The sequence below is a fragment of the Lissotriton helveticus genome, chromosome 1_1 (genome assembly GCF_964261635.1).
Source record: "Lissotriton helveticus chromosome 1_1, aLisHel1.1, whole genome shotgun sequence".
In the NCBI taxonomy this organism is placed as follows: domain Eukaryota; kingdom Metazoa; phylum Chordata; class Amphibia; order Caudata; family Salamandridae; genus Lissotriton; species Lissotriton helveticus.
Genome location: NC_136057.1, coordinates 1430753409 through 1430770503, shown reverse-complemented (window position 1 = coordinate 1430770503; position 17095 = coordinate 1430753409). Strand labels below are relative to the sequence as shown.

The 17095-nt window shown below is 46.7% G+C and overlaps 1 protein-coding gene across 1 annotated transcript in view; it reads left to right on the top strand.

Moving 5' to 3' along the window:
• Positions 1-17095, top strand: part of C3 (complement C3) — a 329940-nt gene that overhangs the window by 83745 nt on the left and 229100 nt on the right. The window contains exon 10 of the mRNA XM_078685332.1: positions 4845-4960. Within this exon, the coding sequence (XP_078541458.1) occupies positions 4845-4960 (116 nt within the window). The remainder of the gene's footprint in view (positions 1-4844; positions 4961-17095) is intronic.

Sequence of the window (17095 nt, the reverse complement as noted above, 5' to 3'; positions counted from 1 at the left end):
ATGCCATAGGTTGATCAACACGGAGGATAGCCGCAATTTCAGGCCCACGATAAAGAGAGTCACCAGGGACTTCCGCATACAGCTCTAAATGTCCTGTATTCTAAAATGAAATGATTAAAGTGGAGCTCTCCTCATGTCATCGGGTCCTCACGGCAGGTCAGCGGGTTTCAACAGCCCTTTTTCCGCCCCTTGGTGAGTTCCATGTTGTGCTTTGAGAATATTGGACTCTTTATGAGCCATTGTTTGATCCGCGTGGGTGGGCTGTTTCCCTTGCAGTAGTACGCTAGAGAACTTCCTCAAGCTACAAAAATGTGGCTTGCTCAACTCATCTCTAAGCATATCACATAAATTACATCATGAAGGAACACGTCCTGGTTTATTCTTTGGACAAAAATTACTTTGTTACTTTACATATCACAACTGGCTAAAACTGCCTCTTTCAACTCTTCCAGCTTAGGAAAGTTAGGCCTCTATCCATTTCTCTTTCCTCCCAAAAGTCTCCCAGCCCCTCTGAAGGATTTTCTTGAACTAGCTGCCTTGTCAAAGGCATCAAAAAGGGAAGCCTATCACTCCTATTCTTAGAGAATTCCACTGGCTTTACCTTCAAAGCCATAGTAGGCTTTAGAATGGCCTGCACCACAAAAAAGCTCTGTGCCTTTGTCTACCAGAGAAATAAACTCCACATCATGGGAGAAGAATGAAGCTTTATAGGTAAATCCAGCCTCCTATTGGAAATTTCTAACATCAAAAAACCAAACCCTCTCAATCAGGCCTTCCCTTGCCAAGTAGCTAGATATTTCGAATCACTCGCCAGAAGAAGCCAGACAAGATTTCACTAGCCTTCAGAAAATATTCAAAAGACAACCCATTTAAATTACACTTTAGGAATAATAAATGTCATTCCTCAATCCACTGTTCTGGTTTCACTTTAGTATTTTGTATATTGTTGTCGTGTCTGAAGCACTCTGCTGCCTTTGTGGCTGTGGCCATGTCACAAACAATAACAAAAGAAGAAAAAGAAAGTGAGAAAGAAGAAAGACAGACAAGGTAAGAATGAAAGAGAGAGTGAAAGAGAAAAAGATAAGAAACAAACAAGGTGAAAGAGAAAAATTAAAGTAAAAATGAAAAAAGGAGAAAAAGAAAGATAAAGAGAGAAATAGCTAGAAAAAGACACAAACAATATAAAAATGCAAAAGAAGAAGAGAAACAGAGAAAGAAAAGAAAGTTTTCTCCTAATGTGAACAATTTGGCTGTAAACCCTGATGGTAGTCTGGAACAGTCTATCTGACCTGGCCTGCCGGCTTCCATTACTTTAGATTCCCATCCTAACATCTAAAAAAAGACTCATTGAAGGAGAATGCGGATGAGGATGTAGCCTAGCAATTTGGGCGGTAGATTTCAAATCTGGGGAACCAGGTTCGAGTCTTGGCAATGACGTTCAACATCCTGTGATTATGGGCAAATCACTTAACTCCCCATGCCTAACAAAAATGAATACGTCCTCAAGTAACGCAACTGGTGCTCATGTAAAGCGATCTGATAACTGATTTCGGGTCAAGTCCGCGCTATATAAAGATGGTGAGTTAGTTGTCTGATCGAAGTAGATGTATGGGCTAAGAATGCAATGAGTAATTGTATATATGTTTACATTTGTAGGCCCATTGAAGAATTTAAAGGTCCAGAATAATAAACAGCTGTCTTCAAAACACTAGGAACCTGATAAAAATATTTATTAACATCCCTCTGCAAAACACAATGTTTCTAATTAGATAGACCATCCAATGCTTAGTATTTACGCACGTACTGTGGCCCTATAGCCTTCCTTGCAGAATACATGAGCAAAAATGTTGCTGGAAAGAAACTCAATATATAATGATAGTGTCAGTATTAAAGTTAGGATAATTTGTGTAATTATTTTAATCTAGGGTGAAAATTAAATTGATTTGATATAGATTAATATATATTGAAATGCATTATTAAAACAAATAAGGTTTAATGTTGAGGTTAGCATTAAGGTTACAACAATATATTACTTTCTAATGTTTGTATGAGATTTAATAAGAACTAGATTTAGGCTTATGGAAGATTATTATTAGTTTATTACAAAAAAAGTTGAATTTCATATAAATTTGGTTTGGAGATTAAGGATTAGTGTTTGAATAGAGAACATTTTTAACTAAAAAAACTTAAATTCAGAGTTACAATAAGGGTTATATAAACTGACTGTAATTGCCTTTAAAATGATATGGCAAATGTTTAGCATCATGGAAATGTTCAGGAATATGGATAAAGTACAAGTAAACATAGTAAACAGTGAAGTGATGGTAATTACAATGTTAAGTATAGGAAGGGTACGTAACAGTGGGAATAAGTAAAGAAAGTGAAGTAAGGGTAATGGTAGTCAAAATATGGACTGACAACCTAACTTGACCTTTACTGTCTAAGAGAAGATGTCACCCAGTATGGAATATAAAAGTAACACAAGACTATCGATTATTCAGTGTGAAAAATCCTTGCTTTTTTCAGGGTTAGCAGCTTCAATCATGACAGAAGATCTCAATGCCTTTAAATTAAAAATGCAGAATTTGACCTTCATTTGCACACTAAGGGAGCCATTATGTTGGCGGGCGGATCACAACCACCCGACCGGCTGTGGTGATCCACCTGCCATAACTCCCCGCCCGCCATTTACCCCTACCATATTACCATGGCCGGGGGTACCGTGGCGGACGGAAAGTCCGTCCACCGCATTTCCGCCAGTCGGCAATCGTCACAATTGCTGGCCGCGTGGAACTCAGGCATTACATGGTGGCTTTGTCTGATTGACACTGCCATCCATATTAGGATGCCTGGCGTTGAAGACCTTTCCATGGCAGCGATGCCGCCATGGAAAGCCATGCAGGAATTGCTTTGGGGCCCATTACGGGCCCCCAGGTGGGTGGAGAGCTGCACTTGGGGAGTACCCATGGTACCCCCTACATTGCCATATACAAGGTAGCAGGCACCACACGGTGCCTGTCACGTTGTGCATGGCAATGCACAACATGCCTATTTAACATTGTGGCGGGTGCTGCATACAGCACCACCCGCCGCAATATTACATTCCAGAATGCGCCCGCCACATCCTAATTGGCCTTGCGGGACCGCCGCACCTCTGGGGGCCAGTCCCATTTTCCGTTATGGCGGCGGATCGTAATGGGGCCCTAAGTATATAGAAGGTCTTTTCAACATCTAACACAGGGTTCCAAAAACAATGTAGGGAGTAGGTTACATTAAGTGAACATAAAATAGGAATTTAGCAGTTACAAGGGGTATATAGGTGTGCCACGGGTGCCGGTGGTCTTTTTTAACCTACATGTGCACTGGGCAATGTGTAAAGAGGGGACGTGTTGCAAATGAATGTTGCTGGCGATCACAAAGTGCCATAAGCTTGCCTGTGCACCCCTCTAATCCCTGCATGTGGCATGCAAAGTGACCCTCTCCAGTAGTGCCCGGTGTCTTGACAATGCCTCTTTTTCTTGAAATTTCTTTTTAGGCTTGCTCTGGGCTTCATTTTATTGGCCTTTTGGGTGCTTCCCAAGATCTCATGTGATTGGCTATCCAATTTTATCAGGAAAGAATGGAGGTAACGGGAAAGCTGTCCCGTGGCCTCCATCTGTTTTTGATATTGTGGTGTTTGAGGTTGGTCATACTGTTTCCTTCGGATGGTATGTGTATGGCCTGGAATGTGGGCTAAATGCTAAGCCTAACATGGGGGTGAGTACATTCTCGAGTTCTAATCTTGCACTGAGATGTGATGAATGTTTGTGGATTCCCTTTTTCCCCGGCAACCCCCTCTCCCTCGGACCCTTCTCTTCCTGGGTAGTTGAATCTGCGGTTCCCAGCTGTGGTTCCCAGCTGTGAGCAGGCTCCTTTTGTTATTACAGAGGGGTATGACCCACTGAGCAGGCTTTTGGATGCTTGGGAAATCTTAGGAGAGAAGGGAGGAGAAAACATTACTGCACGGAGAACCCAGAATCTAACGTCAAGAATTCATCGAAGATCATCTAATGAAAGTGATGCAATGGGATAGTTGGCAGTTTGGGTGGACCACCACTTCCTACGGACTCGGCATTGCATGGCACCTCGCAACTTGTCGGGTCTTATGCGGTGGAGGGGATGGGTTGTTCACCATCTTGAGCTTATGGGAACCCTGGCTCCTGACACTGGTGGACAGCTTAGTTTTGGAACTAAAAGGGAGCGTTCATTCGCTGGAGGTCACTAGTTCTTTGGGGCACTCTTTGAAGCTCATGCCATGAAGGAAATGTGGTCCCAGCCTGGGGGCCAAAGAATGGGGTCCTTTTGATTTGGTGATCGGTACCCATGCCAATTGACTTGTGGGTGTCTGCTTTTAAGTGAGGTCGGGCGGTGCTGGCATAGTTGCTCTATGCGCAGCTCCACAGAGTTGGGTAAAAGCTCTGTGGAGCTCTGCTCGCGCCTCCACCCCCCTCAATAAATATTTTTAAATAAAAATTAAGGTAAAAAACACACTTACCTTTATCGCGGTGTCTCTGGGCTGCCCTCCTCCTCCTGTGGTCTCGTCTGGAAACCAAAACCCCTACGTCAGACGTACGTCGTGGGTAGGACTGCGTGGATAAGAGGCCAAATTGCATGATTTGAGTTCTGCAAGAAGCTGAAGACCTGACTCTCAGAATAACTCTGTGGGTAACACACGCCCCCACTCTTGTTGAAGCACCTGGAAACCCATCAGCGCGATTAGTGCGCTTTACAAATTGACATAACATAACACGATTCTGTTTTGAGCATTATAGCTGTATTTTAAGCATTCTGTCTTTTCATTTTAGGAAGCGACATGGTGGAGGCTGAGTGTACTGACATCCGTATTGTAATATCACCGTTTAAAATTCTCTTTACCAAAACACCCAAATATTTCAAGCCTGGAATGCCGTTTGAACTTATGGTAAGAAAGCTTCTGTTAACAACCAGTGTTCTGTATATTCCTTTTATTCACTCTGGGTGGCGTCTAGCTGAGCCCAAAGTCAGTGTGTGAATGTCCTTGAACTAAGAGGTTAAAACATCGGACCTAGAGTAGCATGGATGTCTGATTGTATGATGTTATGGTGCATGCCATTACACCTCATGCCTTTACCACGTATGTAAAATCATACACTGACCTTTATAACGTGTGGCTTGATATATACAGAATCAATGCATCTAAAGATGAATTTGAAGTGTGTGCCAGTCAGGGTATAACGTCTAGCATACCACCAGTTTTCCAGTTCACTTTGTGATCTTAACTCCATATTAAGGTCCCTCGGATTGGAAAAATGGGGGGGAAATTTGAGAAAAACATCAAATTAACGAACTGAGAGTGTATACACAGAAGTAATTATATCTGTTGTTGGGATATATATACAACTGGCCTCAGTTGATGATACATCTCTTACGTGATGAAGTTTCCCCGATACAAGGAATCAGATGTGACGAGTTTTTAATTCACTAGGGTTTGGTCACACTGAAACTGTTTTTATACAATTATTTTGCACAACAGACCGAATAGACAAGACACGAGGACATTATAGTGGTAGGTCTGGAAGGTGGCAGTGACCTACAGGCATGGGGATTTAACCCTTGATTGTTTTAAGATGTGACAATCCCGATTTACAACATGGGACCGCATGTGATCATGCCATTATTACCCTAGTGTAGGTGCATGTATCATACTAAATCTGTTGGAATGAACAGGTGTATTTGTCCTGTACCTGTCTGAAAGAATATACCTTTTTTCAGTGCACGATGGAACCAAACAGGCCTCAATGGCACAAACATGATCATGAGCTCATATCTATATATATTCACATAATGATTGACAGTTGAGCATTAGTGGGGCAAATCAGCTGGTATATATTAGATGTGTGTTGCAAGTTACGCTTAAATGTGCAAGAGTCAAAACTACAGAAGTGTTATGTGTCTCTATTTCGTCACTGCACATCTCACTAAATGTATGGATTTATCCTTGTATATGATTTTATTGTATTTTAACACTGAATGTTTGAGAGGTCATGACTAGGAAATGGCATTTATCCATTTATTCAGCCGTTACCTCGAGAAAAATATGATGTTTACAGCGACGATTTGCACTTTAGCGTATTTGCACATTTTTTGCGACATTTGTGCAATTTTAAACAATTTACTGGAATTAAATAGTGATAATTCATTTTATGTTGAACTGAAAGATTGTTTACATTGACATTTTTTGGCGTAATATTTCTTTCATGTCTATTGGCAATGAAGTCACATGGTCTGTTTTAAGATTTGCACTTGCACTTTGTAAGGAGTGGTCTTAGTGGTTCACGTTGTCATGTGATCGAGGTTCGCAGGAGCCGAAACGTTATGGCGTTTAAACTGCACAAAATAAAATAATTTGCACCAACTTCAACTGGTCCATGTCCGTGAATACTGCTCACTTGCGGAGTGTTGGATATATATATAATTGCACAGATTCTATCTTATAAATGGTTTTGAATATATTTTATAATATTTTTAGATCTACCTATATATTTATATATTTATATCTATTTTTGTATAACTATATTGCACTTTGTCACATTGCTAAAGTTTTGCACAAAGATTGATCGGGGAGTCAGGATGACACAATGTATTTTAGGTATTTAAACCATGATTTCTGACAAAGGTATTTAAACCATGATCTGAACGAACGACAACTGCCTATGGTGTATAAGAAAGCAATAGTAAAAAGTAAGGAAAGAAGCAATAGAAGTTGTTAGAAATGGGGGTCTCTAGTTGGCAGAGATAGGTACCTTTTCACCAAATACGGACCCTTGCTTATAGTCAGGATAAGGAGGTAACACACTGCTCCCCCCTTGTTAGCCTGGCACGAGCAGATAGGTTTATCCCCAAGGCAATGTGTAAAGTATTTGTACCTACACTTTGGAAACAAAACAGGTAACTAGATCGAGGGGCTCCCAATAGCCCTGCCGCCACCTGATCTGCCCCATGATCCACGACCAGCAGCCGCTCCAGTCTGGGGCTCGGATCGCACTTGCACCATCCCCGGCAGGCCCCCCAGCCAGACCCAAGCTCCGGGCAGCCCCGCCGACTTCCAACCCGCTCAAGGCAATACCAGGCAGCAGTGCGAACGGGATCGTTACCTGGGGAGCTGATATTGTGCCGCGGCCCGCGCCTAAGTGATCTGCAGCCGGGAGTCCTTCTCTCTTGAGGTCCCCTCACAGGGGGAACGTAGCAACCTTCTGAGACTGAAGCGTGGCTCCCCTCGCTGGCTGGGTGATGAAGTCTTGCTGGGCGGTTCCTTCTTCTGTGGCGTTACGCCATGGTGTAATCCCGGTTACCAGGCAACGCCTCGCAGCCGCGGATCACTGCACGGCTTTCTCTCCGCTTGCAGAACTTCTCGTTGCCGACTCGGGCTAGTGGGGAGGCACACACAGCACTCTGGAGACCACGCTGTCGGCCTCACGAAGGTCACAGTACAGGTCAGAAGGTATGCAGACACACGCAACAATCCCACGAAGCCCTCAGTGCAGAGAGGACTGTATGCAGACACAGGCACACAGCGTCAAGGCTCAGAATAATAACAACCTATCAGTTTTACTGCAGGCTTCAAAGAGGTCACCAGCTGTATGCAGACACATGCTTATTGCTTTGCAGGGACGATCTTGGGAACTTTGATGTGCCTGAGTTCCCACAACAGGAGGCCAGCTCTCCTCAGGCCCTAGGAGATTTCCTTTTCTGAAGAGTACACAGCACACATCAAAAGTCATTTTCCTTCCATGGCAGAATAACAACTGCATGTCAGCACCAGAACACATAGCAATGGCAGTCCTTCTTCTCAGTTTCTCACGCTCTTCTTCTTGGCAAAGGTTCTTCTTACTTCCAGGATGATCTAAATTACAGCGGTTTCAGCTCTCATTTTTATACCCCAAATGTCTTTGTCAGGGGCCCTCGACCCAGTCCAAACCAATTCTGGGTACACTCTGCCAGTGCACAACCTCTTCTTTTGTGAATATGGGCCATGGTCCTCAGGCGCACTGCAGGAGGTGGAGACAGTCTTTTGAGGAAGGCAGGCACAGCCCTAGCCAGGGACTGGTACTACTCCTCCCACCACTCCAAATGCAGATTGGCCCATTCAGCCCAGACTGACTCACCCAGACTCCTGGAGACACTACGCCCCCTGTCACTCCAAAGCCAGACAATCAATCCACAACCAGGCAGAGGCCCACAGAAAGGTTGAACAAGAAAATAGCCACTTTCTAAAAGTGCTATTTACAAACACAGAATTTGAAAAACATCCTTACTAAAAGGTGGGTTATCAAATTCTGAGTTCAGGAATACCAGACTCCAATTTTCTATCTCACTCCTATGGGAAGATATGCTGGTAAAATGCTACACAGCATTCCTTATTCTGTCCTTTGGGCAAGATAGCCTTTCAACAGTGAAAAATTAAATTGGCAGTATTTCCCTATCAGGACATGGTACACACACCAGTACATGTCCTACCTTTCACATACACTGCACCCTGCCCAGGGGGTACCCTGGGCCTGCTATAGGGGTGACCTATGTGCACTGAAAGTGAAGGGTAGGGCCTGGCAAGTGGGTGCATTTGCCAGGGCAACATGGCAGTTAACAAACTGTGCACAGGCACTGTGGTGGCAGGCCTGAGACACCTTTTTAGGGCTACGCATGTGGGTGGCACAATCAGTGCTGCAGGCCCACTAGCAGCATTTTATTTACCAGCCCTGGCACACCTGGTGCACTGTACTAGGGACCTACTAGTAAATCAAATATACCAATCACTTCACAATTTACACAGGGAACACTTGCACTTTGACACTGATCAGCAGTGGCAAAGTGTTAGAAGCATCTAAGCCAGCAAAAACGAAATCCAGAATGGCATCAAATCACAGGAGGTGCTGAATCTATTGGTTTATGTTATCAATAAAATAAAAATAAAGGATATTAAAAAAAAGAAAAATCAGGAGCTGGAGGCAATAATTCAGGGAAAACCATGCCATGGATGCCAGGTCTAAGACGTGTTTCCTCCAGCTGAAAAGTGGGGAGAACTACCCACCCACTTGGGATTTCCCAAAACTAAGGCGAAACATTTTGATAGACCAACAGCATTGGTGTGTTCTGTACCAGGGCAGTGTTTCATAGTAAAGTCCATTCCCTGTAGGGAGATGAACCACCTCAGCAGTTTTGGGTTCTCACCCCCCATCTGCATCAACCATCTGTTGGGCGAGTGGTCTGTCTGAACCTGGAAGTGAGTCTCAAACAAGTAGGGGCTTAGCTTCTTCAGTGCTCAAATCACAGCAAACACTTCTCTTTCAATTGCACTCTACCTCTGTTCCTTGGGAAGTAACCTCCTACTAATGAATGCCACGGGTTGGTCCAAGCCCTCGTCGTTCAACTGTGAGAGTACTGCTTCCACACCATGCTCTGAAGCATCTGTCTGCACCGCAAACTCTTTGGAGAAATCAGGCACCTGGAGCATGGGCACCGTGCACATGGCAGCTTTCAGGGCATCATAAAAAGCGGTCTGACTGGCATCAGTCAAAGATCACTTTCTTGGGCTGTTTCCTTGAAGTAAGCTCTGTCAAGGGGGCAACAACGGTACCATATCCCTTGACAAACTGCCTGTAATACCTGGTGAGACCTAAGAAGGCTCTCATCTCTGTCTGGGTCTTGGGGGCTCCTGGGCCAGAATGGCATCAATCTTGGCCTGTAGGAGCGCCACCTGGCCGCTCCCTACTTGGTGTCCCAAGTACACCACTAATCCCTGCCCTATCTGGCACTTACTTGCCTTGATAGTGAGGCCTGCGCTTTGCAGAGCCTTCAACACTTCACAGAGGTGTTGCAGATGTTCCTCCCAAGTGGAGCTGAAAACAGCAATGTCATCCAGGTAATCGGCACTGAATTCCTCCAGCCCAGACAGTATCCAGTTGATCAGCCTCTGGAAGGTGGCAGGGGCGTTTTTCAATCCAAAGGTCATAACACAGAACTGGTAGTGCCCCTCATGTGTTGAACACGCTGATCTCTCTTTGGCCCCCTCAGTTAAGGCAATTTGCCAGTACCCAGATGTTAAATCAAACATACTGAGGTACCAGGCAGCGCCTAATCGATCCATGAGCTCATCAGCTCTGGGGATGGGCTGTGTGTCAGTCTTGGTGGTCGCATTGAGCCCACGGTAGCCCACACAAAACCAAAGTTCTGGAGTGGCACTGGGTGCATCAGCTTGTGGCACTAAGACAACTGGGCTAGCCCAGGTGCTGCTGGAGGGCTCAATTACCCCTAGCACCAACATCTTGGAAACTTCTTTCTTGAAGCTTGCCCCGAATATGTCAGCTACTCTGAAAAATTTCTGTTTCACAGGTAGACTGTCCCCAGTGACCACATCATGGACGCTCCCAACAGGGAGGTGAACTGACCCAACACATGGTGACCGTCCCTCTGCTGTTCTGGGGTCAGGGTAGGCGAGAGGTTCACCCAATCCACCGACCCATCCTGCTCCCTTGCTGACAGGAGGTCAGGAAGAGGTTCACTCTCCTCCTCCATCCCATCATCTGTAGCAAGGAGCATTGTCACATCAGACCAATCAAAGTGTGGCTTGAGGCAGTTCACATGTAGGACCCTCCAGGGGTTCCTGGTAGACTGCACGTCAACCTGATAGGTTACTTCCCTCTTGCACTCCAGTACCTCATATGGACCAGTCCACCTGTCCTGGAACGTGCAGGGCTCCACTGGTGCCATTACCCACACTTTCTGCCCAGGTTGAATTTCAACCAGAGTGGTATTCTGGTCATACCATCTTTTCATTTCTTCCTGGCTATCTTCCAGGTTTGCCTGAGTGAGTTTCCTGAAGCGGTGAGTCTGGTTCCTGAAGGCCAGCACATAGCTGAACACATCCTGTGGGGTCTTACCAGGAGACTTCTCCCAGCCTTCATTCAGCAGATTCAGAGGTCCTCTCACAGGGTGACAGTACAGTAGTTCAAAGGGACTGAACTCTAAGGACTTCTGGGGTACCTCCATGTAGGCAAGTAACAGGCATGGCAAAAACACGTTCCACTTCCGTCTCATGGGTTCTGCAAGACCCTTGATCATGCCTTTCAGGGGTTGGTTGAACCTCTCAACCAACCCATTCCCTTGATGGGGGTCAGGAGTGGTGAACTCCTCCCACAAAGATGTCATGTACTTCAAAATGAAGTTGGTACCCCGGTCGGAGACCACCTCTCTGTGGAACCACACACGGGAAAAGATCCTCATCAATGCATGGCCCACCACGGGGGTTGTGATTATCCTGAGAGGGCCAGCTTCTGGGTACCAGGTGGCATGGTCCACTAAGCCCAAGATAAACGTGTTGCCTAAGGCTGTCTTGGTTCCAGTGGCCCCACAATGTTGAGGCCCATCCTCTCAAGGCGCCTTGATGCCTTTGGGCAAAGTTGCGCGTTTATAAATTTATTTTCAATTCAATTCAATTCAATTCTCAAAAGTGGTGCTCATAACAGGAAAGGGTTGGAGGGGAGCCTTAGACTTCCTTCCACTCTTGCCACTTACCTTGCAAGTCTGACAAGTCCTTCAATGTGTACCGACATGCTTCCTCATTTGGGGACAGTAAAAGTGGGTGACCAGCCTCTGATAGGTCTTGTTGTACCCCAAAATTCCTGCGAGAATCATGTCATGAGCCAGACCCAGTAGGAAGGTCCTTAAGCACTCGGGTACCACCAGCACACAGTCTGCACAGAGCTCAGCGACCTTAGGCTCACTGTAAAGTAATCCATCTTCCCCCTAAATGAGATGTGATCCGGACTGATCACCTGCTGTCTGGTCTGCAGCCTGTTGCCGCATACCAATGAGAGAAGGGTATTCCATCTGCGCCTTGCAGAAATCTTCCCTTGAGGGACCCCCTTCCTGCTGCCAATGGGTCAGCTCAGGCAGGTCTCCCAATTTGGCCACTTTTTCCCCTGTAGGTCCAGGGCACCCCCCTCAGGTTCTGTCTCCTTCTGGACTGTGGGAACTTTGGGGGCTGGTTTCCCACACCCCCTGCCCCTCCTCTTCCTGGCAGGCCCCTGGGCCACTGTTTCAGGCTCCAGGTCCTCTTGATTACCCCTACTGGCTACCATTGACCGTGTGGTCACACAGACCCATTCAGGCAGAACCAACATCTCCAAATGAGCCTGCTGTTCCACCTCCCTCTAGGGGGAGCTCTCCAGGTCATTTCCTAGCAGACAGTCTACAGGCATGGACGGACTAACAACAACCTTCATGGAACCTGAGACCCCCCCACGCAAAGGGAACTAGCACCACCTTACACAGGTGCACAGAGTTGTCTGCTGCAACTACACAGTGAAGTGCATTGGGAATAATCTGCGCCTCAGACACCCATAGTCACATGACAGATGTCACACTGGCTCCTATGTCTCTCAGAGTATCCACCCTCCTCCAATTGATGGTCACTCACTACCTGTATTTTTTTTAGTGTTCTCAGGCAGGTAGGACTCCTGTACCACCTCTCTGCCTCCTAAAGAGACAAGGGTCATCACTGCTTTCTCCTCCCCTTCACTGGAAACAAATTCCTCCCCCAACGCTACACTCACTAAACCCGATGACGGAGCACCAGTGGGTGCTGGGGGTTTCTTGGGGCACTTAGGGGCAATGTGGCCAACCTCCCTACAGGAATAACATGTGGAGGGGGGCGGTTGTCACACCTGCCCTTAGGGGGCCAGGTCATCTTAGGCTTGGGGTGTTGGGACACCTTTTCCTGGAAACTGTTTTGGGGCCCTTTAGAGAACTCCTTTTAGTTACCCTTGTCCTCCACACCCTTCTGCTGGGGACCCTGCCTACCTTTGGCTGTGGTACCCACAATCCCCTTGTGGACCCTGGTGCTGGTCCAGCGGTCCGCCTCCTTAGAAAGCTCCCTGGGATCAGTTAGCTTACTGTCTAAAAGATGCTGGCACAGCTCTGGAACACACAAACTACTCAAGTGCTTTCAATTAATTAAATGGCACAACCCCTCATAATTAGTTATCTTGCTGCCATTTATACAACCTTCCAGTGCACTTGTGTACATACTCACACCCAGGTACTTGAAAAAAGCTTCTTGAAGTTCCTGAACTTCTGTCTGTACTGTTCTGGGGTGAGCCCATACCTGTGGCATAAGTACTCCTTCATCTTGGCATAGGTTAGGGTACCCACCCGCTCTAAGGGTGGTAAGACGTCCCTCCCAGAAGCCTCAAAGTGATTCCATAGGCCCGCCCCCCAGTTCTTCTCAGGCACCTCATTTGACTCAAACCATGCATAAATATCCTCACCCTTCTGGTAATTTTGCACAAACTCCTTGGGTATATACACCTTACCCGCTTGCACTGGCTGTGCGCTGCCCCCATTTGAACTGGACTCCGCTTGTTTGGCTTTAATGTCCAGTTCCCTCATGAGCCAAAAGCATTTATTTCTCTTCAAAAGTGAGAGCGCTCCTGCTCTCCTTTGCTCTCTTTTCGCTCTCAAGTCGCAACTTCCTTTCCTCTGCCTGAGCCTTGAGTCTCAAAACTTCAAGCTCATGTTCTCTGACCCTTTGATTCTCCTGTAACTCCTCTGGGAGAAGCCCCTACCAGAATGGTTGCTGCCAGCCCTGGAGCTGGTCTGCCCACAGGCAGATCCTGCAATATGAAACCATCCCCTTGCGCTTTCCCACCCACATTTGCGTTATATGTCTCCTCAGCCTCTTTGGCCTCCCACCAGGCCATCAAGGCATTCTGCAGCTCATCCTTCTTAGAGCTGCTCCTCATGGGACATCCAAAATCTTTGCAAAATTGCTTGAATTGAAGGAATACAAATCCTCAATGTGAAACTCTAATTCTGCCTTCTCACGTGCTGCTTTACCATTCTGAGACATGGTGCATGGATGCTTTTAAGGGTCACTCAAAAATAGAACCAAAAACAAAACGCAGTATGTGGCTGTGTAGCGGTCTGTACTAAACTAGTGATGTACACCAGTCACTGTGGGTCAAGTACAAATACAAGTTCAAATCCTCACCGCTGATCACTAATGTTAGAAATGGCGGTCTCTAGTTGGCAGAGGTAGGTACCTTTGACCAAATAGCGACCCTTACTTCTAGTCAGGGTAGGGGGGAAACACACTTTAGATAACCCCTGCTCACCCTCTTGCTAGCTTGGCACGAGCAGACAGGCTTATCCCCAAGGCAATGTGTAAAGTATTTGTACCAACACTCACAGTATCACAGCGAAACATCACAAATGGACACCACACAGGTTTAGAAGAATAAAGTTATCTTTATCTAACTTGGCAGGATCAAAACGACAAGAACAACCCAACATACACGATTAACAATTCTTTGAAATGTCTTTGGTAAGGTTCTTGGTAAAAATCAACTTGCAGATTCTGTATTTCTTTTAGTAAGCAAATAAAATATCGCCAGGACTGTTCTCTTTAGTACCTGTACAGTTCTGTTGTCACCTGCACAGTTCTTTCATCATTAACGGACGTCCCCCACACAGGGCTGCTGGATCTGCGGGCAGTAATTGCCAAAAATGTGCCCCCCAAATGCTGGAAAGAAAACAGGCTCCGGTAACTAGATCAAGGGGTTCCCAATAGCCCTGCCGTTACCCGATCCACCCCCGGCTCCAGGACCAGCAGCTGCTTTGGTCTGGAGCTCGGGTCACACTCGTGCCATCCCCAGCATGCCCGCCAACCAGACTCAAGCTCCGGGCAGCACCGCCGACTCCCAACCCGCTCAAAGCAATACAAAGCAGCAGTGTAGACGGGATCATTACCTGGGGAGCTGATCTTGTGCCGCGGCCCACGCCTGAGTGATTTGCAGCTGGGAGTCCTTCTCTCTCACTCGAGAGCGCCTCAGCGCCTTCCGAGACTCGAGCGTGGCTCCCCTCACTGGCTGGGTAATGACATCCTGCTGGGCGGTTCCTTCTTTGGCGGCCTTACATCATGGGGGAATCCTGGTTGCTAGGCAACGCCTCGCAGCCAGAGATTGCTGCACAGCTTTCTCTCCTATTGCAGAGCTTCTCGTTGCCGACTCAGGCCAGTGGGGAGGCACACGCAGCACTTTGGAGACCACGCTTTTGGCCCCACGAAGGTCATGGTACCTCGTCAGACAGTGTGCAGACACATGCACATCGCGTTGCTGCGCACCACGCCCTCAGTGCAGGCAGGACCGTATGCAGACACAGGCACACTGCGTCGAGTCTCAGAATAATCACGACCTCCCAATATTACTGCAGGCTTCACAGAGCTCACCAGCTGTATACAGACACACGCTTACATCTTTGCAGGGACGATCTTGGGAACTTTGATATGCCTGAGTTCCCACAACAGGAGGCCAGCTCTCCTCAGGCCCTTGGAGATTTCCATTTCAGTAGAGGACCCAGCACACAGCAAACGTCCTTCTACTTCCTTGGCAGAATAGAAACTGCAAGTCAGCCCCAGCAAGGACAGTCCTTCTTCTCAATTTCACGTGCTTTTCTCCTTGGCAAAGGTTCTTCTTACTTCCAGGATGATCTAAATTACAGGGGTTTGAGCTCTCATTTTTATACGCCAAAAGTCTTTGTTAGCTATGTGTCAGGGGTCCTGGACCCAGTCCAAACCAGTTCTGGGTACACTCTGCCAGTGCACAACCTCTTCCTTTGTGAATGTGGGCCAGGGTCCTCAGTCGTACAACAGGAGGTGGAGCTAGTCTTTTGTGGAAGACAGGCACAGCCCTAGTCAGGGACAGGTACTACTTCTCCCACCACTCCAAATGCAGATTGGCCTATTCAGCCCAGGCTGACTCACCCCAGACTCCTGGAGCCACCCCAGCCCCTGTCACTCCAAAGCCAGACAATCAATCCACAACCAGGCACAGGCACACAACAAGGTTGAACAAGAAAATAGCCACGCCAGAGTGCCACGCCCAACCCCGCCCCATTCACACTGCGGCATAATTTGCACCACGGGGAAGGGGCTAAGGTACCCTGCCAGAGGCACACATTTAATTTGTCTGAGATTCAATTGATGAGCAGATGTGCAGAATGATACTGAGATGCAAAACATACATTCACCTGAGCCACTCAATGCAAATTTGCGTCTAATCTAGCCTGAGAACAATTTGATTACGCTTCACTAAATAGAGGCCAACAATCTTCACAGCAGCTAAGTCTTCTCACAAAACCCAGCAAAAAGTGAGGAAAGCAGATTAAATCGGAGTAATTGTCATATTACAGGGTCGCCCCTTAGGCTGCAGTGTCTCTGCCTTCTCAGAAGTAAAAGAGTGGGTGCCAAAAATTATACTATTGTAAATGTCCAGTATTTGTAAAGCGCGAACAATTACCCGAAGGTGTCAAGGCGCTGGGGGCCGTCAGGAAGATTAAGCAAGCTATTACCCAGAGTCACATGGTGTCTGGCAGACCCCTGCCTCCGGAGCCAGGGATCGAACCGTGATCCCCAGCGTCCAGCGTCAGTCACCCTGGCCGCTGCGCCACCTCTATTGGACTACAGCACTCTGTTTTCACCATCTCCGTGCAGGTCACAGGGGAATTCTGGGGACTAAAGAGATGCACCAGCTTGGCCAAAATATCAAGGATGCTTCTAGTACTGAAAAGTTTACAAAAACGAAGTACAGAATTTAGGCCAAATAAAATACTAGTTTAGAAATTCAAAAGGACTTTGGTTTAAAATACTAGGTCGTGGTCGGAGAAAAACAATTCACAAAGTGCTCTGTAGTAGGGTTTGATCATTATTGAGGTAAAGTGGTTAATTTCTATTTAAGTAGAGCATTAGCCCTTACGATCAATTACGCAACAAATAACAAAACATATGCTTTAGGCAACACACTTGACACACAAATGAAGCAAACCTATTTGCTGGTTCACTCACAGAGAATTATTGCTGTACTTCTGAACACAACCTCTTTTCCCACAAAGCAAACTTGACTCTCTATGAGAAAGTTTAAGATCTCGACGTGCTGGGCGAGCAGGAAACCCTGTTCAGAGTCACAGTGTAGCTAGCAGAAGTGGTGACAGAAATCTGCATCCTAGGCTGGGTCCACTCGCACAT